At 40.3% G+C, this 23,620-nt stretch overlaps 1 protein-coding gene across 1 annotated transcript in view; it reads right to left on the bottom strand.

Moving 5' to 3' along the window:
• LOC134354536 (uncharacterized) overlaps window positions 1-23,620 on the bottom strand; it is a 35,509-nt gene that overhangs the window by 4,723 nt on the left and 7,166 nt on the right. Inside the window, exons 4-11 of the mRNA XM_063063454.1 lie at window positions 23,141-23,235; window positions 18,932-19,144; window positions 14,080-14,260; window positions 11,597-11,779; window positions 7,981-8,178; window positions 4,962-5,030; window positions 4,806-4,889; window positions 4,246-4,386 (exon numbers count right to left, since the gene is read on the bottom strand). Coding sequence (XP_062919524.1) covers window positions 4,246-4,386; window positions 4,806-4,889; window positions 4,962-5,030; window positions 7,981-8,178; window positions 11,597-11,779; window positions 14,080-14,260; window positions 18,932-19,144; window positions 23,141-23,235 — 1,164 coding nt within the window. The remainder of the gene's footprint in view (window positions 1-4,245; window positions 4,387-4,805; window positions 4,890-4,961; window positions 5,031-7,980; window positions 8,179-11,596; window positions 11,780-14,079; window positions 14,261-18,931; window positions 19,145-23,140; window positions 23,236-23,620) is intronic.

Raw genomic sequence — 23,620 nt, 5'->3', positions numbered from 1 at the left:
AAGTTGCAGGGGGATAGGAACCAGAACAGATAGTGGAGTGGTTGTGGAGAAAGAGGTTAAGACTTCAGACAAAGTCGAGCATCAAAAGGTTGAGCATGGTGCAACTAATGTTCTGAGCTGCATATATTTCAGTGCAAGAAGTATGAAGTAAAGCAGATGAATTCAGCATGGATCAACACATGGTGTAGCCATTAGAGAGACTTGGTCACAGGAGAGGCAAGGCTGGCCTGGGGTTCTGTTTTAGACAGTGGGTGGGATTAAAGGGGGGAGGGTGGTGTTATAGATAGGATGGAGTTTGTCAAATGTATTCAGGAATGTTTGCCTAATCAGTGCATAGAAGTCCCAACAAGAGAGTGGGGTACTTCGTCTGCTATAAGGAATGCAGCAGCAGGCGCCAGAAGTTTGTGTAGGGGAACACTATAGCTATGGTTTATACTACTATTAATTTCAAAGTAAATGTGGAAAAAGATGGATCTGTTCTGTGGGCTGAGATTCTAAATAGGAGAAAGGCCAATTTTGATACTATCAAAGAATCTGGCAAGTGTGGATTGGGACAGGCTGTTTTCTGGCAAAGGTACACAGTAAGTGGGAGGCCTTTAAAAGTGAAAATTTGAGAGTACAAAGCTTGTATGTTCCTGTCAGAATAAAAGGTAAAAATAACAAATGGAGGGAACCTTAGTTTTCATAAGACTGAGTTTCTGGTTAAGAGAATCAGAAAATGAGGCATGATTTGTGGGGGTGGCGGTGCTATTTCAAGAGCAAAGAGACAATTCCAAATGAGGTTGGAGGTGACATCAGATGTATGATAACTGGCAGAGTTTGCAAGACCTTATTTCCTACAAGGTGAAACCCAATAGCATGAATGGCAGCGATGCTTCACTACCAGATGAACTCTATGCCCAGTTTGAAAGGGAGAATGTAGCTACAGCTGTACTAATTTTGTGCATTGCACTGTACTGCTGCCACAAAAAACAAACTTCATGACTGAGTAATAATAAACCTGATTCTGATTTGGTACAGTACTCTATTGTGGTCAGGGAGAAGGGGAATCAGGACTGTGCCATAGGAGAGGAGTGGGAATTATCAAAGAAACTCTAATGAATACACCCATTGTTGGGAATCAAATGACCTTGCCTGGTGTCTCTGGGTTGAGTGTGTTCCACACCCTCCTAGAGTACTCCATCTTTGCCATTTCAAGCATCCTTTGCTCCTGCCAGATTTATAAACTCACTCTCTATTCCCCATTCACAAATACTGTGGGGAAAGTCTGGCTATATATGCCTAAGCCTTTTTCACAGTACTGTAGATCACGCTGACTTGTGCCTTGTAGATAGAAAGTCCTTGGGAGAGCAGGAGACAAGTCACTTGCAAATGGGTCTGGGTAGACCTGCAGTGATATTAATTTACCTCCAATGAAGAAGATGCAATTCTAATCAATGAAGATGAGCAAAACAGGGAGAACACTTTAGCTGCTCCAGTGTATCTTACAGAAGAGTAATTGAATTATAGGGGTATTTTTAAATGAAGTGACTCCAATAATTGAAAACTGTCAAGAAAATGGACATGAGGCTAAGATCAGACATTGAAAAGCAGGTGGCTTGAAGAGCCTCATTCTAACAGTTTGCCAAGCCACAATCTCTAGCTTAATTTGTGGATGAGGTACAGACCTGGATTCCCCATGTGGCACCTGGATTGCAGAAAACACTGTGGACTGTTGCTCAGAAAAACTGTTTGAAAGTGTTTGCAATCCCTAAATGGAGATCAGAGATACTAAATCTTGACTGTTTTGAATAATGAGGACCCCACAAGGTAACATCCAAGTTCAAAGTAAAATTACTACCCAACATATTACCACATACAACACTGAGCTTTATTTTCTTGTGGGACAATTAAAAGGAACAATCGAATCAATGGAAAAATCGCACATAAGATGGACAGAAAATGTGCGAGAGACAAACTGCAAACACCAAAGAAACCCTAAGTATTAGTAATAATAAATAAGCAATAAATATCAAGAACAGGAGGTGAAGGGTTTTTGAAAGTGAGAACATAGATTTCTGGGAACAGTTTGGCTCCTCTGGTTCCACAAGTGATATGTTAGTAGTAGTTGGTCAGAGACTTCTACAAGCTGGCTTGGTTGAAATTCCCCACAATGATAGGGAAGGGATCAGGGTGTGTTGTTTCATGACAGCTGATCACAGTGCTCAGCTCCTCCGGTGCCTGCTTGGTGTTGTACTGTACATTACTACCAGGATAACAGTGGAAAACTCCCTCCGTAGATAAAATAAATGACACCTGACCATTAAGTGTTCCAGGTTGGGTGAGCAGGACTGGGACAGATCTGCCATGTCTGTGCACCATGATGAGTTAATCCTGAAACAAGCTCCACCTTCTCCAGCTTTGAGAGTCTCTTCTGTGCATTGTGAAGCTCTCCGGCTGTTGTGCTGCACCCAAAATGATAGGGGTGAAACATGTTTCCTTGAAGCAAAGTACACAGCAGACCTTGATGTTACTGTGGGATACTGCAATCTTGTTCTGAGGTAATCAATTATTCACCTGCAGGATAGTAGGGTATGGGAGGGGGTGGTGTCCAAAGGATGTGCGTTTCAATCGTACTCGCAGCCCAGCATGGTTTCCACATTTCCTTTTGCTTAAATTACTTTCACAACCTGAACCTGTAGTCTGGGATCTGCCGATTTTTATAATTGATAGATTTTTTTTAAAAACATCTTAAAATGATGTTGCTTACTGAAGTACTCGTGGCTGTGACTGTGGATTTCAGCTGTAGTAGTTCTAAACGGGAAAATTTGATGATTCCCTTCGCAGCTGCACGCAAAGTGTCATCACTTTCTGGTGCAATCTTCTTATAGTTGCGATTTTTTTTTAGAACAGAATATTGGAGCGCAGTACAGGCCCTTAACCCATGATGTTGTGCCAACCTTTTAACCTACTCTTATGATCAATCGATCCCTACACACTTAAGTAGCCTTAAATGCCCAAATGTCCCTGATATATCTGCCTCTTCCATCACATTGGGCAGCATGTTTCACGCATCCACCACGGTGTTTAGAGAATAACTTCCCTCTGATATCTCCCTCCTCCATGCTTCCCTCCAGTCATCTTAGAATCAGGCTCCCCGGCATTAGCTATTTCTGCCCTGAAGAATGTCTCTAGCTATTCACTCAATCGATGCCCCTTATCATGTACACCTTCTACAAAGTCACCTCTCATCCTCCTCCACTCCAAAGAGGGAAAAAAAAGCCTTGGCTTGCTCAGCCTATCCTCATTAGACAGGCATTTTGTTATTGGAAGTTCAGGGTTGGTAAAGTGAAATTTATTTTTGAGGATGTGATGGTAGTTCAGAATTTAGCTAATGTGTGCAGCTAAAATGATGGCGAGGAAATAATTCCACAGGGGACCTTAAGGGTAGATGAAGAAATTGCCAAGAATTGTTAGATTTGGTCAATCTGGCCTACATCCAACAGAAGTAGTTTGCACCAAGGGTGAAAAACTTAATGGATGTTAGATTTGGAATAGAAAGCTTGATTCACTATTTTACACTTCTGAATTATTAAAGCAAATGGTCAAATATCTTTGCTTTCCCTGTACAGTGCAGAATCCTCATGATTCAATGGGGAATGCTATAGGCTTGACAAGCTCATTATTTTGGTTCTTCGTCTGTCGTAGGGAAATCTAGATCGAGGATTTTGAGGCATTGTGTCTCTTCAGTACCAACAATTTTGTATGGAGGTGCCAATGTACAGAATCAGAAAAAGCTGCTGAAGGTTGTAGGCTCAGCCAACTTCATCATGGGCAATAGAACTCCCCACCCCACCTCCATTGAGAATATCTTCAAAAAGCAATGCCTCAAAGGCAACATCCACCATTAAGGACTCCCACCAGACAGAAAATGCCCTCTTCTCATTACCACCACAAGGAGCCTAAATATGCACACTATGATTCGCAACAGCTTTTTTCCCCTGCCATCAAATTTCGTAAGGGTCCATGAACATTATTTCACCATTTTGCTCTTTTGCACTTTTTATATTTCTTATTGTAACAGTAGTTTTTATGCATTGGACTGTACTGCCGCAAAGCAACAAGATCTATGACAGATTATCAGTGATAATAAATCTGACTTTGAACATCCCTTGTTTTCATTCTTTCATTGAGAACATGCTCAGGGGAAAAAGGCACATCACTCTAATTTCAATGTTGACAAGTTTTCTAATCTAATCTTCATACCTCTCTGAATTTCTGAGATAACTGTGTTTTGAACTCTCCCACAGACAGGCCAGCAGGAATCAGCTGCCTCAGTAACACATTATTGGGTTCTGGTTCATACTGTTCGATGAGCTCAGGTGACAAATATGATCTATTGATATGCTTTAAGAGAAAAGGAATAATTAGAACCCGCTGAAAAACTATATATGTGTATAAGATAAACTTCAATGTAACCAGAGCCACACTTGCTAAAAGTTCAGTACATGAGTATTTTAATATGGATGAAAAAGATGGTAATTAGATTGAAGATGGTTATCCATCACTTAGTTAAATGACTAAGCTTGTTAGCCTGCTTCTGTTAACTTAGTAAAGTAAAAGTTTAATCTCAATATTATCATTGCAAGTTACATTTGAGAAGAATCTGTCAGTGTTGTCGGCAGATGTAACTGCAGGACAGGGAATGACCAAATCTACAAGGCATATTTTCACCTAATAAGAATAGGAAGCTTTTAAAATGTTCTAATGCTGAGAAGTAATAGAAAAAGAAAGTAAAACTGAAATAGAGTCAACACTATGCTTACACGTTCAGAATATCTTGCCAGCTCTTCATCCCTTCTTCCATCCGCAATACGGACAAGCACTGACGCACCCCTCAGCCGTAAAATCTATGCAGGAAAATACATTTAAGGGAATTGCATTTCAAACTAAGTCTCCCTTATTTTTCTCATGACACTTACAGTATTCTTATGTACAAGATCATCCAGAATACTCTGACAGCCTCCCTTTGCTAACGCAGCCAAGACATCCTGCATGAAAGAAAAAGTGAAGAGCATTAGAATCAGGACTGATGGAGAAAGTGAATTTCATCATGTACAGTTCATGCTATTGCTTTAGCCACCTGTTATAAGCCACTTAGGGTATTTTGATCCAGGCAAAAATATTAGAGCAACAGCTGGCAATTGTAAACCCAAGCTGGATTTCTACACCCATTATTTATGTTAAATAGTGAGAAATGAGGTTGCACTACTTGTCCAGAATGGTAGTCCAGGCACTAGCTGGAAAGCTAGAGCCTACACCTACAACTGCAAGTATACTGTGAATCAGGAAGTAGTGGATACAGTCCGGTCCATCATATGTAAAGCCCTCCTCACCATTGTGCACATCTACATTGGAGCGCTGTCGCAGGAAAGCAGCATCCATCATCATGGACCCCCACCATTCAGGTCATGCTCTCTTCTTGCCGCTGCCATCAGGAAGGTGGTACAGGAACCTTGCCACCAGGTTCAGGAACAGTTATTACCCCTGAATCATCGGGCTTCTGACCCAGAGAAGATAACTTCACTCACCCCAGCACTGAACTGGTTCCACAATCTATGGATGCTGTTTTAAGGACTCTACAACTCATGCTCTCAATGTTCATGTATTTATTTAATCTCTATTACTTTGTTTTCTTTTTTTGGATTTGCACAGTTTGTTGTCTTTTGCACATTAGTTGTTTGTCTGGCTTTGTGTGCAGTTTTTCATTGATTCTATTCTGTTTCTTTACATTTACTTTGAATGACTGCAGGAAAATGAATCTCAGCGTAGGATATGGAGACATACATGTACTGTAGAATAAACTCTTCTTGGGCTTCCAACCAGGTACAAGTGTCGATTTTAACCGGCATTTCAATGACAACCTTTGCCACCTTCAGCAGCGATAATGCCCGGGCATGTCTAGTCCGGTGGCATTTATACCCTCATCATCCAACCCTCCTGATTGGCTAGTGCTCAACCAATCAGGTTTCCGCTGTCCCACCTTGTTTACAATGGAATTCCAGTGATTACTTAGAGCGAGACCTTCATCTTTGTTGAAATTCTTTTTCTCTAGTCGTATTTCAATAGCTTTCTTCACCAGGCGGTCCCGAAAACAGCACAGTTGTTTTATGCCATTGAAATCATTCCCACGGCCATTGCAAATGCAATGTTCTGCTGTCTCCAATTTCTCCAGATAACCCAAACAGATACACCTCCTATGCTCCTTGAAGTGGGTTTCCACTGTGCCTTCCATCTGCCCAATATACACTGTTCTGCATTCACAGGCAATCCTGTAAATGCTAGCCGTCCTGAGTCCTTGGTCATCTTTGACCCTCATAAACTGTGATTTGAGCTTCCTTACGGGTTTGTGGATGGTATTAATCTGGTATTTCTTCAGGATTATGGCAATCCTTCCAACCACATCAGGGAACATAGGAGGCATCCATTTGTGTTACCCGGAGAAATCAGCAGTAGCAGAGCATAGCATTTGCAATAGCCATAGGATTGACTTCAACAAAAAACTACTGTGCCGCACCAGTGGCTTTTGGGACCGCCCGGTGAAGGAATCCATTGAAATAAAACCAGGGAATAAGAATTTTAACAAAGACAAAGGTCTCACTCTAAGTAAGAACTGGAATTCAATTGTAAACAAGGTGGGACAGCGGAAACTTGATTAGTTGAGGACTAACCAATCAGGAGGGAGGGACGACTGGGGAGATATATACCACTGAACTAGCCATGCCTAGGATCATCCCTGATGAAGATGGCAAAGTTTGTCATCGAAATGTCGGTTAAAATTAATATCTGTACCTGGCTGGAAGTCCAAAAATAGTCTATTCTAGATCTTTTTATTTTATATGTACTTCGATAAATTTCATTTTTGCATAAATGAGGATAACAGTTGGGAAACAAACTCTTAGTAAATAGAATACAGACCATTTTATGGGGCGGGGGATGTGGAAGGAAGTTTGTAAACATTGTTCTTTTTTGAAACGATGAAGTAGATCATGTACAGTTTGAGTACAGTAAGGTTTTCAAGCTTTCCAGGTAGGTTACTGGAGGTTAATTAATACTGTTTATGAGCTTGTGCTGTGTTGCACTTTTCTTGGGGAGGTCAGAGTGGCAATACAAATTAATTGTGGCCATGCAAAATGAAATTAACTTTTTATCATACAAGCAGATACAGAATTTAAAGGTATATTACTGAGTTTGTGTTCTGGGGAATGTTTCCATTGACATCAGACTACAAAAGTTGATGTTTTTCTTTAATGTTGGATATGTTTGACTTGATGATTTTACAGCCTTTCATGTTTTTGGGATTCCTTAAGGAATCACATTGGCAATGATTTTAAAATATTCAATTCTTCACAAACTTAATTTCTTAGTAAGAGAATTATAAAATGTTTTAATTCTCTTTATAGGAGTTCCTGAGCTGTTCTAATTCTTTAGTGGTGCAGTTGGTCCTGAAAGGATTTAATCTGTCCGGAACCATTAGTACTTGTAGTAGCAAGGTCACTTGCCTCATGGGGTATCGTCCAGCTCCCACCAAAGCAATACTTTGGTTTCATTCCTCAACTTCTCTGCAATTGCCCCTAGACTTGTTTCTTACTGACATTATGGGATAATTCGCAGCGGACAGATAATCTATGAGGCATAGCTATGGGAACTGGGAGGAATCTGTATTCCTCCTGCAGTTCTATTCATCTAGGTCCCCATCTCCTAATTTGCAATCTAGATACCAGATAGAATTTAAACAGTGAAGCTTGGCCTGGATTGCCCAGAACTTCTGAAGTTTTGGTTTTCTATTTACCACTCCTGACCATTCCTTTTGCAGTGGTCATGCTGGTACAAATATCCAAGTAAATCAAATGAAATGAACTACATCTACATCTCGAGGCCAGCAGTAATTGTTGATGTGATGTTGCATGCTGTATTTTTATATATACAAAAAATTCATACCTGATTAGGAGCTCCTTGATACAGTGGCAGATGATAAACTGCGGTATTGCAGTAACCTTTAGAAAACACCTGTAAGGCAGTCCAGGCCTGCTCCTTCATTTCGTACTTCAGTGCATCAGCCTTCAGTGTGGAGCAAGTGACTTCACGAAGGTGGATAATCACAGTGAGGTACTTGTTGTAAACCCGTCCTGGAAATGACTGTGGGGTTTAAAGAAACGCTTTAGAAAAATATTTTTGCAGCATTTTAACCTAGAACTAACTGCTTCTGAAATCCTTAAACATGTGCGACTTTCCACTAACCAACCTGGACCAAGGGTCATCTGAATTACTCCCTCCGCTTTGCAATGGCACATATTCTGTACTTGTATTTCATCTACAAAAGGACTTAAATTAATCTCCCCTAAATGGAAGGACAGCTACATCTCCTCAACAAATGAAGACCACACCTGCATGTAGTAAGAGCTATTTATGTGTAGGCTGTTCAAAGTTCAAAGCAAATTTATTATCAGATTACGTATATGACACCATATACATGCCTGAGATTTGTTTTCTTGTGTGCATGCTCAATAAATCCATAATAGTATCAACAAAAGACAACACCAACTGGGAGTTCAACCAGTGTGCAAAAGACAACAAACTGTGCAAATTCAAAAAGAAAGAAATAATAATAATAATAAATAAATAAGCAATAAATATTGAGAACATGAGATGAAGACTCTTTGAAAGTGAGTCCATAGGTTGTGGGGAATATTTCAGTGATGGGGCAAATAAAGTTATCTCCTTTGGTTGAGGGGTAATAGCTGTTCCTGAACCTGGTGCTGTGGGTCTTGAGGCTCCTGTACCTCTTCCTGATGGCAGCATTGAAAAGAGCAAGATCTGGATGGTGGAGATCCTGATGATGGATGCTGTTTTCCTGCGACAATGCTGCATGTAGATGTGCTCAGAGGTAGGGAGGGTTTTACCCATGATGGCTGAGCTGTATCCACTACTTTGTGTAGAATTTTCCATTTAAGGGCATTGGTGTTTTCATACCAGGCTATGATGCAGCTAGTCAATATACTCTCCACCATACATCTATAGGAGTTTGTCAAAGTTTTAGATGACATGCCAAGTCTTTGCGAACTCCTAAGGAAGTAGAGGTGCTGTTGTGTTTTCTTCGCAATTGGACTTGCGTACTAGGCCCAGGACAGGTCCTCTGAAATGTGCCAGGCATTAATCACTTAGCTTTGACATATTATCTTCAGCAGTTCCCTACCATAACTACTATAGCTACACAAGCGAGACAAGCTGGGTATCCACATGCCTCACCACCTGCCAACTCAAGGCTTTTCCCGTTTTAGACTGGTACTGCTGAAATCCACAGCTACAGCCACGGCCTATACAGTAAGTGACATCATTTTAAGGTGATTTTTAAAAATCTATCGCTACTCAAAGTCAATGAAACTTGGACAGTCTCTGGTTGCTGGTGCATTTCCCCTTTAAGACACTGGAAGAGAGGATACCACACTGGTTTAAAAGTTTGTTTAAGGAGACGACGGTTCTGGTTAGCACTACTGACTATTCTGCTGACCAACATACGGTCTCTGGTAAGTAAAATCGATGATCTAAGAGCAAGATTGCTGTACCACAGAGTCATTAGGACCTGTTTTTTTTTTTTTTGTTTCATGAAATCTTGGATATCCCCCACCATTTCAGATGCAGCATTAGCTTCCGTAGCATCCAGGTCATCTTGAAGGAAAAATGCCTCAAAATGGTGGAATCCATCATTAAGGGCCCCCATCACCCAGGACTTACCCTCCTCTTATTGCTACCATCCGGGAGGAGGTACAGGTGCTTGAAGACACACACTCAACACACACAGGAACATCTCCTTCCCCTCTGCTAGCAAATTTCTGAATGGACATTGAACCCATGAACACTTCTTCACTACTGATTTAATTTAACATGTCAAGTGGTCATAGTACTACAACAAATTTCATGACACATGCCAATGATAACTAATCTGATTCTGATTCACTACCTTCCTGCCTGGATGAGTAAAACTTACTTTCTTGAGGCTCACAACTGCCAGAACTAACCAGCCAATTTAACTGATATTCTGTCCAGTTGCTATGCATTTATTCCAAAGTATCTGTAGCGAGTGCCACCCACAAATGCACTGTAGTTTCCTATGCAACTCCATGTATATGTACCTCCCACATACATGACCACCCAGAAAGAATATGGGCAGCGGCACAGACCCTGTAGGTTCCTTCTCAAGTCCCTGTCCATCAGGCTTAGATACTGTACAACTCCAAGAGCACTTTGATGAGAAGGACGGTAGGTCTTCAAGGATATTGATTGGTCAACATCTTCTGGATAGATCATAAAACCATATACTTCAAGTCTTTTATGCCTTTTATATTTGTTTTCATCTTGAATGTGATTCTGCAACTGTTGGAGCCTGTGATTTGCGGTTTGGAGATCATTTGGGTGTCTGCACTCTCCGAGGGGATTCCAGGAGGCAGAGGTGGGTTGTGGGAACCTCATGGTGAGAAGGCTGCGAGCCAATGCTCAATTCCATTTCGCAAACAATTTTCCATTGTTTGCCGATTAAAGCAATGAGGGAGAAAGGCTACCTGCCCTTTTATTGCTTCCGGATCATTGTCGCTGGAGCCATCACTCTGCTACGGAGAGGGGAAGCTACCTTTTCAAATTGCTGATGAGATCGCTCTGTTACGGAAAGGGAGAATGTTGTCCAGGTTTTCTACATTTTGGATATGACTTGGACTATGGACTCCTGTTTAGTCTTATAGGTTTTTTTTGTATTCTGTGTTTTTCCTGATCTTTCTCATTTAATTTTTGTCTGCAGGGGAGCTGGACTTGGGATCAAAGTGCCTGCTCGGTTTTTATTTTTTTTGTGCAGGGAGGAGGGATTTGGGGGTTGATGATGCTGCTACCGTTCTTTTCTTTCTTGGCTTTGTGGCTATCTGGAGAAGAAGAATTTCAGAATTGTATACTTTGATAATAAATGAACCTTTGAACATTCTCAAGGGCAATTAGAAATAGGCAATAAAAATAAGTTTTTTCTAGTGATACCTACATCTGGAAAAATGCATAAGAGGTTGCGCTGCATCTGGAGTAAAGCTATAATCACAAATTCCAACTTTCTGCTCAATAACCTCGCCAGATGTTTCCATCACACTGTATGTTGAACAGTTTTAGAATATTTAGAAACACTAGGCACCTGATCAATAACACAGCAACTGTGATCAACATTTTGTACTTCCCACCAGAGATTGTCACCTAATCCTACAATCTCTGATTTGACATGAAGTCTTAGTCATTTCCATTTATTAGTATTAATTTCCATAACATAGTACCAGTTTGAAAAGAAGAGCAAGGCATCCTAACAATATCAAGCTAATCCACGGATACTTGTTAAATACATTATTGAATTGATAATCATGTGAATTCCATCACTGGCCTGCTTATGTATTATAGATGATTAAATACATTTGTTTAATAAGAAAAAGAGTAAAGTAGCAACTCAGCATGACTATTATTAGCTTCAGGTTGTAAACTATGCAGTTACATATAATCTACCATGCAACTGTAGAAGCTGAATGCATATTACCTTAAAATTATCCGACCATACTGGGCACTTCTGCAGACTGTTGAAATCTACATTGTCTATGAACGCCAGGCAATCATATTTTGCCCAGGGACTGCCGTAATAGTAAGCACCTGGTGGATTGAATGATGTGTGAGCTAATGTGAAGCTATTCCAGGGTAAATTATTGGCTCTGTCCACAGATAACTGCAAAATAAACAAAGAGATAAATAAACTGCAAGCACATAAATTTGGAAGGATATTGAAATAAGGGAGTCCAAAATCAGAATCTAATTTTCTATCCATGTGGCTCTGTGCATTCTCCCTGTGAGTCATGTTTTCTGAGTGATGTTGTTTCCTCCTGCAGGGAAGGTTATTTGGCCACTGTAATTACCCCTAGAGTGCAGATGACTGGTAGAATCGGGGGGGGGGGGGTGCGGGGGCGGACATAGATGAGAATGTGGTGAGAATAAACTGAGATCAGTGTGGAATTAATGTAAATACATGCTTGAGGGCTAACAAAACCTCAGCTGGTCAAAGCATTTGTTTCCATACTCTATGACTAAATGGTCTCATTGAACCTGGAATTAAATGGAAACATTTTGTTTCTGTTTGAATAAGCTTAAACCAGACAAGAAAAGCAGGCAACTTTAGATACAGTGAGCAGGAGATGGGATTTTACAGTATGCTCAAATCACAAAACTACTCAGACCTGAAAAGTGAAAATACTTTTGATTGGTGGTGGACCATATATTACTGTACAATAAACAGCCAGTGAGACAGGATTTGAAGCAAAGCACTGTGATACTTTTGAGTATCTTAGATACCAGGGAAGCCAGATAGTACCAGCACATGACCTGGCACCAACCACCACATTCCTCATGGACTGTCGGCTGCCCTTAAATCTAATCCCAAACACTGCAGAGCTGACCAATTCATGGGGATTGCTGTAGTTTCAGTATACCACAGCTGGACAAATTGAATACTAATGTTCTTTAACTAAACACTTCCATCTGAAGAAGGGATAGTGGTAAAAGTCAAAATACAGAAGTCAGTTTAAAATAAATCAGTACACTAGTAAGACCATAGACAAGTTGGGTACAATCTCAATGTATACATTGCATGAACCTAGCAAGTCATGTATAGGACATGTCTAGTTGGGCCTAGGATGCAATTTATTTACAATGCTCGGTGGGGTCTGGTAGTTTCCAAGAGGCATTCAGCAGTAAGGAGCAGCAGCAAAAACAAATGGTCTAGATGTCAACCAGGTCTGTGATTGGCATTTGGTATTGGCTTACCATTATTACAGGTACCAAGATGCAGCGCAAAGCTTGCCTCTCATACTGTTTACACAGATCAAATCATTACACAGTACATTGAGCTAGAATAAGGTAAATCAATAATAATGCAGAATAAAATGTAAAAACTACAGAGAAAGTACAATGCAAGTAAATGATAAAGTGTAAAATCATAATGAAGTAGTTTGTGAGGCCAAGAATCCATCTCATCAGAAAAGAAGTCTATTCAAGAGTCTGATAACAGTGGAATAGAAACTGTCCTTGATCCTGGTTGTGTGTGCTTTCAGGCTTTTTTATCTTCAGTTGGATGGGAGAGGGGAGAAGAGAGAATGTCTGGGTTGGGTGTGGTCTTTGATTATGCTGGCTGCTTTACTGAGACCTTGAGAAACGTAGATAGAGTACATAGAAGGGAGGCTGGTTCCTATGATGAGTTGATCTGTGTCCACAGCTCTGCAGTTTCTTGCAGAGCAGTTGCTATACCAAGTCACTTTGCATCCAGGCAGAATGCTTTCTGTGGTGCATCAATAGAAATTGGTAAGAGATGAGAGGGGCATGCCAGATTTCTTTAACCTCCTGAGGAAGTGGAGGCTTTAGTGAGCTTTCATGGCCATGGACAGGCTATCGATGATGTTCGCACCTAGGAAGTTGAAGCTCTTAACCCTCTCAACCTCAACACTGTTGATATAAACAGGAGCAAGAGCACCACCCCCATCCTGAAGTCAATGACCAGCTCTTTTGTTGACAATGAGAGAACGGTTGCTGTCATAACACCATGTCACTAAGCTCTCCACCTCCTTCTTGTGTTCCAACTCATCGTTATTTGTTAAACTATCCAAGTAGAGATTGCAACTGGAAGAGTGTTAGTGGTGTACAAATTTAGTGTGGAACTAAGATCCAAAGTAAAAAATGTTAAAAAAAAATAATTTACCCTTCAAGTTGCAACTTCCAATGGTCTTTTTAAAAACCATTGGTTTGTCTAGCAGCACTTGTGAATATTGATCATAAAATTCATAGCACCAATTGAAGTCAAGCAGAAAAGAATCTTGTGAAGGGGGCCTCATAAAGTGCTTAAGGGTCACAATGGAATATGCCTAATGGAATGTTTTAGACAAGCATGGTATCTATTTATTTTTCTCCAAAAGTTCCATACTTTTTACTGTCTTCTATTGATAAAAGATTAATAACTTTAGTTAATTTATCTTACCACACCTTTATGCCATACGTAGTGAGGTATCTGCTTACATAAGTCAAGTTAAAAGCCAGCAGCTTATCATCCACCCATTTTGAAAGTTTCATGTGAATCCAATTTTGTAGTTCAATATCTGTCCTAAAGTCTTGTTCTTTGTTGTCAGCTATCAATGGAACCATTTCTTGGACTGAAACAAAAGATCTTGGAAAAAAAAACAAGTGTCACAAAGGAAAATCTTTTAAGGAGAAAACAGAAAACAATTTAATTCAAAATGCTTTGAATGTAGACAATACAGTTTCTATGACAGCAAATGATGCATACAGGGAGAAGCAAAGAAGTCTGTATAACCATATAACAATTACAGCACGGAAACAGGCCATCTCGGCCCTTCTAGTCCGTGCTGAACGCCTACTCTCACCTAGTCCCACCGACCTGCACTCAGCCCATAACCCTCCATTCCTTTCCTGTCCATATAGCTATCCAATTTTTCTTTAAACGAACCTGCCTCAACCACTTCTACTGGAAGCTCGTTCCACACAGCCACCACTCTGTTAAGTAAAGAAGTCCCCCCCCCATGTTACCCCTAAACTTTTGCCCCCTAACTCTCAACTCATGTCCTCTTGTTTGAATCTCCCCTACTCTCAATGGAAAAAGCCTATCCACATCAACTCTATCTACTCACCTCATAATTTTAAGTACCTCTATCAAGTCCCCCCTCAACCCTCTATACTCCAAAGAATAAAGACCCAACTTGTTCAACCTTTCTCTGTAACTCAGGAGCTGAAACCCAGGTAACATTCTAGTAAATCCTCTCTGTGCTCTCTCTATTTTGTTGACATCTTTCCTATAATTCGGTGACCAGAACTGTACACAATACTCCAAATTTGGCCTTACCAATGCCTTGTACAATTTTAACATTACATCCCAACTCCTATACTCAACGCTCTGATTGAAAAAGGCCAGCATACCAAAAGCTTTCTTCACCACCCTATCCACATGAGATTCCACCTTCAGGGAACTATGCACCATTATTCCTAGATCAATCTGTTCTGCTGCATTCTTCAATGACCTACCATTTACCATGTACGTCCTATTTTGATTAGTCCTACCCAAATGTAGCATCTCACACTTATCAACATTAAACTCCATCTTTCTTTCAGCCCACTCTTCTAATTGGCCTAAATCTCTCTGCAAGCTTTGAAAACCTGCTTCATTATCCACAACACCAGCTATCTTTGTATCATCTGCATACTTACTAATCCAATTTACCACCCCATCATCCAGATCATTAATGTATATGACAAACAACATTGGACCCAGTACAGATCCCTGAGGCACACCACTAGTCACCAGCCTCCAACCTGACAAACAGTTATCCACCACTACTCTCTGGCATCTCCCATTCAGCCACTGTAGAATCCATTTTACTACTTCAATATTAATACCTAACGATTGAACCTTCCTAACTAACCTTCCATGTGGAACCTTGTCAAAGGCCTTACTGAAGTCCATATAGACAACATCCACTGCTTTAAGTCATAACACTCTAAGTAATTACTTAAGAAATTTCACACCACTCAACTCCGAAATCTAGGCATCAGGAAAACATAAAAGCTGAAAATCCGGAATTCAAGTTGGTTAATACTTGGATACAGAGGCTTTCATCAGAACTGAGAATTAAGATAAATATTCTATTCCAAAGCCTATAAACTTTTCCAGACAGTAAGATTTCTACATTCTTCCAATATACTCCAGGTTACTACAAGAAGCAAGGGAGAAGTTTGCTGACTTATGGCGATGATAGGACCAGAGGAGGACCAGAAGATTGGAGGGTGGCAAATGTTATTCCTTTGTTCAAGAAAGATAGTAGGAATAATCCTGGTATTATAGACCAGTGAGTATTATTCAGCAGTATGCAAACTATTGGAAAGGATTCTTCGAGACAAGATTTACAAGCATTTGGAGAAGCATAGTCTGATTAAGGATAGTCAGCATGGCTTTTAGAGGAGCAGGTCATCTGGCATGAGCCTTATTGAATTCTTCAAGGAAGTGATGAAACAAATTGATAAAGGTAGAGCAGTGGTTGTGGTGTATATGGATTTTAGTAAGATGTTTGACAAGGTTCCCCATGATGGGCTCCAAAAAATCACGAAGCATAAGATCCATTGAAACTTGCCTGCATGGATTTGGAATTGGCTTGTCCAGAGAAGGCAAAGGGTGGTAGTTGATGGAGTGTGATATGCTCTGTGATTTATATAAATAACTTGGAGGAGGAAGTGGAAGGGTGGGCTAGTAAGTTTGCAGATGTGACATGAAGTGTTGTGGAATGTGCAGAAGGTATTTGCAGGTTACAATGGGACATTGAAAAGATGCAGAGCTAGGAAGAGAAGTAGCAGATGGAGTTCAATCCAGAAAAATGTGAAGAGTTACACTTTGTAAGATCTAACTTGAAGGCAGATTAAAGGGTTAATGGCAAGATTCTTAATAGTGTGAACAAACAGAGGGATCATGGGGTCCACATCCATAGATTCCTCAAAGTTGCTGCTTGAGTTGATAACCAGCTCTATAAAACTCTGGTTACATCGCATTTAGAGTATTGTGTTCTGTTCTGGTCTTCTTGTTATGGGAAGGATGTGGAAGGTTTAGGGAGGGTACAGAGAAGATTTACCAGAACGCTGCCAGGATTACAGAGCATGTTTCATAAGGAAAGATTGAGCAAGCTGGTGCTTTTCGTCTCTGGAGTGTAGGAAGGTGAGAGGTGTACGAAATGACAAGAGGCATAGATGGAGTAGATAGCCAGAGATTTTTCCCTGGCTGGGGTGGAATTAGTTAATATGAGGAGGCATAATTTTAGGATGATTGGAGGAAGGTATAGGCAGAATGTCAGAAATAAGGTTTTTACACAGAGTTGTGGGTGCATGGAATGTGTTGCCAGGAGTAGTGGTAGAAGTGGATACATTAGAAACTGCTCATGAGAAAAGCAAATGTAGATGGTTATACTCCCCTTTATAAGACAATAAAGGCCATTTGACCCATTGTATATGCTCCACCATTTCATCATGTCTAATCCATTTTTCCTCTCAGCTCCAGTCTCCTGCATTCCCTTATATCCCTTCATCCCTTGACCAATCAAGAATCCATCAACCTCTGCCTTAAATATATATAAAGATAAATTCCACAGATTCACCACTCTCTGGCTAAAGAAATTCCTCCTCATCTCTGTTCTAAAAGGACACGCCTCTATTTTGAAGCTGTGACCTCTGGTCTTAGACTATCCCACCATAGGAAACATCCTCTCCACATCCACGCTATCAAGCCCTTTCAGAATTCAATAGGTTTCAATTAGGTCTCCCCTCATTCTTCTGAATTCTAGTGAATATAGTCCCTGAGCCATTAAATGCTCTTCATATGGCAAGCCATTCAATCCACAAATCATTTTCATGAACCTCCTTTGAACCCTCTCCAGTTTCAGCACATCCTTTCTAAGATAATGGGTCCTAAAACTGCTCATAATACTCCAACTGAGGCCTCACCAGCCCTTTATAAAGTCTTATTGAGGGAGAGTCATTGTATAGCACTTTCATGATATGAATGTTATTTGCCACTTACTTAAACTGAAAAATTGTCTAGATCTGTTTGTATGTAGGGGCAAACTGATTAATTGTGTTTAAAAAAATCAAAACGTCAACTGTCCTTTTTGCCTTCACAGTTGCTGCCTGACTCAGAGTTCCTCAAGCTGATGGCAGCATCAGCAGTCACTTGGATCTCTAATTAATTCAGTGGTAAATCAGAATGAATATTGTTCATCTCCTTTTCTAACCATACTGTTGGACAAAGATCAGCGATGAATTCTTGCAGCGATGTCCTGGGCCTCAGAGTTCCAACCACCATCTTCCTCTGTGCAAAGTCCAATTCCAACCATTGCATTGGTCCCCTCATATTGCTTATTTGCCTTGAAGCCACAAATTTCCAAAGACTGCCCTGATGTCAAGGGCAATCATTTTCACTTCACTTGTGGAATTTGGTCCCTTGCTCTTATTTGGATCAAGGTTGTTATGAGATCAAAAGCCCAGTGGTCCTGACAAATTTCAAGTTGGGTATGACTAAACAGGTTGTTGGCTTCTCGGTTTCATCATTTTACTGATGTTTCACAATAGGCAGTAATTAGCTGATTGGATCTCCACTGCTTTTTTTATGCCTAGGTAAATTTCCTCATTGTTTGGTAGCTCCAAGCATTGATGAAGATGGAACTCAATCAACAGAACTAGAATCTGACTGAAAATACAATCATGACTTGTTGCAATCTTATCAGCCCTAACCTGGGATAAATGCACTTTCACAAGCCTTAGTATTTTTTTAATCACATTAATACGAAGGATAAAATGAAAAGATCGGGCACTGTTATTGAAGCCAGAAAAGAGCTTGACTGACTTTGAAAAGTGAGAATGGCAACAGAAAATTTAATTACATCTGGCAATTTATCTATTTTTGCAATAATAGGCGTCAGAGTATAAAGTCTCTGGCAGCATTGGTATATGTGCCGACTGTGCACTAAACTTCAATGATCCATTATTCAATATAATAATTATATAGTTTAATACCTGTGACCAAGTTTATATCTCATTCTTTTTTGAATATAACATTCTTATAATTCATAAGGAAAAGAAACACAATAAAGCAAATTAACTAACATACTTACAGAGAGATAAATCAGATAATTTTTGAAGACTAAGCTAAAAACTTACCTTATTGATTTTAAATATCAGAATGCAAATATATAAAATAACAATTAATCCACTTCCAAATTACTGTCATATATAGTAAGAATGTTTTTTTTTATCTTAAAATACGAAGAATTTTCAGCTATCTTACCTGTTAACCATGGCATTGTACAGATCACTTTCACCTGTGGTTGGTCTGGCCTTATCCGAATAGTATACCTTATCTTCATAGTTTGGCCTTGGCTGGAAAAGGCCAAGTTTAATCCATTCACTTTTGGGTACCTTGTCTCTCTCAAAGACTTGGAGGTTCTTGTCAGTTTGTACCTTCACCAATCTCACCAGTAATGTAGCACATGGAATGTTCCTAAAAGGAAAGAAAATGTGTTTGGATGTGGCCTTCTAGAGGTGACAGTGTTGACTCAGCGCTATCATGCATGTGTCTGCTTTTTGAAAAATAACTATCCGATTGCTAGTACTATTTGTGATTTTCCCACTCATTCATACTGTACTTTCAAACCCAATTCAATTCTGGATTTTATAATTTATCCTTCTTCTACCACATTTTCAAATAATGTATTAGAGATTATGTTTTCCCATATCACCATATTTCCCAGTCACCTCAGATTTGTGCCCTTTGATCATCAATATTTCTGCCACTGGAAGGAGCTTTATTTCACTTCAAATCCACTATCAAAACTCTAAGGAACAGAATCTAATTTCTCAAGCCTTCTGCATGATTATACAGATATTCTTCATAAATCAAGTTGTCCAGAGTTGGTATATTAGCTCATATGAGGCCTAACAGTATTTTGTCAAGGTCTTCATTGTGCTGATTATATTCAAACTAGACTCCCAAACATGAAGGATTAGTAATGAACGTTATTATTAACTTAGTCGATGATCTTTGATTAAGACCAATTGCATTGTGTGGCAAGCTACATACCAAGTTGAGAAAGAAAGTGTTGCCATATGTAAATTAAATTTGGAGGACTGAATAAACAGATGACCACCAATTGAATCTGAGGCCACTCTGTGATTCTATTTATCACAAGTGAATTGGTTGCAATATCTACAGGTTAAGGAGAGGAACACAGGAAAAAAATCTGCTGGGAAGGGTTTCAGCCTGAAACCTCGGCTGTTTACTCTTTTCCAAAGATGCTGACTGGCCGCTGAGTTCCCCCATCATTTTGTGTGTGTTGCTTTATATTTCCAGCATCTGCAGATTTTATCATGTTTGTGAATCTGCTGAGATTCCCAGAAGCATTCATTCTGATGTAGTAGTGAAAAAGAATATTTGCTTTTTTAGCATCCCTTCTAGTCCCACTTAATCAATGCTTCTATGCGCCAACACATATTGAGACGTAGGATGTCTGCAAAAGTAGACAATTCCGCATTATATTCAAGTCAGGTTTTATATTTCAACCTTTCTTCATGCGTGCAAAACAGTTTTAAAATTGACTCACACAAATTTAAAAGCAACTTGCAAAATGTGTTTGTGTTATTAACCTAGCATATGAGGAAACACAAGAAACTGCAGATGCTTCAATCTGGAACAAAAAACAAAGTGCTGGAGGGATATCAGCATTTCCAGTTGAGATCCTTCCATTGGGACTGGTAGTTGATGCGTTGTGTTGAGACCCTACATCAGGACTCTTTCTAATCAAGAATCTTTCTAATTTCTCTTTATGCTTTGAGGAGTAACTACATATACTGTATGCCTCCCTCAATTCAAATTTCAGAGTTATCATAAATATATTTGATTATTTCCTGCATCACCAAAGGCCTGTCCTGAGCTCCAATCACATACACGTCACAGCCAAGAAAGCTGACCAGCATTTCTATTTCTTCAGAAGGCTAAAGAAATTTGGCATATCACTGTTGACCCTTACCAATTTTTATCAATGTACCACAGAGAGCATCCTATGTAGATGCAGAACAACTTGGTATAGCAACTGTTCTACACCTGACTATAATAAACTGCAGATAGTGTTGACGTAGCTCGGCACATCACAGAAACCAGACTCTCCTCTATAGACTCTGTTTATACCTCTCACTGCATCAATAACACATAATCAAAGACCCCCCCACTTACCCTGGACATTCTCTTTTCACCTCTCTTCCATCAGGCAGAAGATACAGAAGCCTGAAAGCACATACCACCAGGTTTCCACCCCACCGATATAAAACTATTAAATAGTTCTTTAGTATGATAAATAGGACTCCTGACCTCACAATCTACCCCATTATGATTTGTTCCTTATTGTTTACCTGCAGTGCACTTCTTTTCTATAACTGTTGCTCTTTATTCTGCATTGTTATTGTTTTACCTTATTCTACCTCAATGCTCTGTGTAATCATCTGATCTGCATAATCTGTATGCAAAAAAAAAGGATTATACTTTTACCTGTGACAATAATATTTCCAATTCCAAATCCCATCAAAACATTTATTTTGTCTCCATTGCACTAATGAACACAAATACAAATTTCAACAGCAAGGTCATAACAATACCCTTTCATTAACACAAGAGATTCTGCGGATGCTGGAAATCCAGAGCAACAAGCGGAAAATGATGGAAGGACTCAGCAGGTCAGGCAGCATCTATGGAAATGAATAAATAGTCAACGTTTCAGACCAAGACCCTTCTTCAGGACTGAAAAGTCAGTGGGAGGACACGTGGGGGGAGGAGGAGGAGGACCAGCCAGAAGGTTATAGATGAAGCCAAATGGGTGGGAAAGGTGAAGGGCTGTAGAAGACTGAATCTGCTAGGAGAGGAGAGTGGACCACAGGAGAAAGAGAAGAAGGAGGGTCACCAAGGGACGTGATAGGCAGATGAGAAGAGGTAAGAGGCCAGAGTGAGGAATAGAAGAAGAGGGAAGGGAGAGAAAAAAATACTGTAAGGAAAAATTGATGTTCATGCCATAGGTTGGAGGCTACCTAGACAAAATATGAGGTGTTGCTCCAGGAATGGGGATGGGAATTAAAATGGTTTGCGGATGCAGCAGAGGTGCTCAACAAAGCAGTCCCCAGTTTATGTCGGTCCTCACCAATGCAGAAAGGCCACATCAGGAGCACAGGACACAATAGAAAACCCCAACACATTTACAGGTGAAGTGTTGCTTGGGATTATTTGGGGCCCTAAGAGAGAAGGTAAATGGGCAGATATAGCATTTCTGTTGCTTGCAGAGATACGTGCCAGGAGTGAGATTAATGAGGAAGGATGAGTGAACAAGGGAATCACGGAGGGAGTGATTCCTGTGGAAAGTGGAGAGTTGGAAGGGGAGAGGTAAAGATGTTTTTGCCGATACATCCCTAAACTGAGAAAAGGGAATAACATTTTTACAGGAGATGGTGTGGGAAGAGGTATAGCCAAGATAGCTGTGGGAATCAGTATGTTTATAAAAGATGCTGGTGAATGCAGCAGGCCAGGCAGCATCTCTAGGAAGAGGTACAGTCGACATTTCGGGCTGAGACCCTTCATCAGGACTAACTGAAAGAAGAGCTAGTAAGAGATTTGAAAGTGGGAGGGGGAGGGGGAAAAAGCCCAGAGGATGGGCAAGGGGTATAGTGAGAGGGACAGAGGGAGAAAAAGGAGAGAGAGAGAGAGAGAGAGAGAGAGAGAGAGAGAGAGAGAGAGAGAGAGAGAGAGAGAGAGAGAGAGAAAGAATATGTGTATATAAATAAATAACGGATGGGGTACGAGGGGGAGGTTGGGCATTGGCGGAAGTTTGAGAAGTCAATGTTCATGCCATCAGGTTGAAGGCTACCCAGACGGAATATAAGGTGTTGTTCCTCCAACCTGGGTGTGGCTTCATCTTTACAGTAGAGGAAGCCGTGGATAGATATATCAGAATGGGAATGGGATGTGGAATTAAAATGTGTGGCCACCGGGAGATCCTGCTTTCTCTGGCGGACAGCGTGTAGGTGTTCAGCCAAACGATCTCCCAGATTTTGTACCTCTTCCTATAGATGCTGCCTGGCCTGCTGCATTCACCAGCAACTTTTATGTGTGTTGCTTGAAATTCCAGCATCTGCAGATTTCCTCGTGTTTGTGTTTATAAAAGTTGTCAGTAGACAGTCTCCAGAGATGAAGAGAGATAGATCAAGAAAGGGAAGAGAGGTGTCAGAAATGGACCAAGTGAATTTAGGGGCAGAGAGGAAGTTGGAAGCAAAGCTGATGAAATTGATGAGCTCAGCATGGGTGCATGAAGCATCAGAACTCACGAAGGGTCTGGGCCCAAAATGCCATATCTTTATTCCTCTCCATGCTGCCCGACCTGCTGAGTTCCTCCTGCGTTTTGTGTGTGTTTCATACTCATGTTGCCATTGCAACATTTTGAAGCACTGAAATGAGACTCACCTTCCTACTGTAAGAGCATTGACTGATAATGGGTTATCTGGGTCAGGTCCATCATAGTACAACCGCAGCTGGTGTGCTCCTTCGTTCAGTGAGATCTGTCAGATCAGGGTGATATATTTGGAAAAGGTCAGCTGGATTTCCAAAGTTAAAAAAATTCAAAACATGAAATAATGAAATAAAAATCATGATATGGAAGATAGCAAAAGTGAAATATAAAAAAGAACTTTGAGTAACTAATGTATACAAATGGAGCAATGTTGCTTTTACTAAAGATTTTCCAGTGTCAGTTTTCCATTTTAATCTGTGAGATTTGCTGGGGTCAGGTACAACAATATTGTGCAGTTAATCTTATTTGTGTATAAAGCACTTGACCATGTGAATATAACCTTGTTCATACACGTTTGATTGGTTTTCACACAAAATTAAGTACACAATTCTGACTTTCCTGCATCTCTCAATGAAAGCTCAGGCAATATTTGT

Source organism: Mobula hypostoma, chromosome 12 (assembly GCF_963921235.1).
Source record: "Mobula hypostoma chromosome 12, sMobHyp1.1, whole genome shotgun sequence".
Lineage (NCBI taxonomy): Eukaryota > Metazoa > Chordata > Chondrichthyes > Myliobatiformes > Myliobatidae > Mobula > Mobula hypostoma.
The sequence above is the reverse complement of the archived record's forward strand: the minus strand, read 5'-3'. Positions and strand labels throughout refer to the sequence as shown.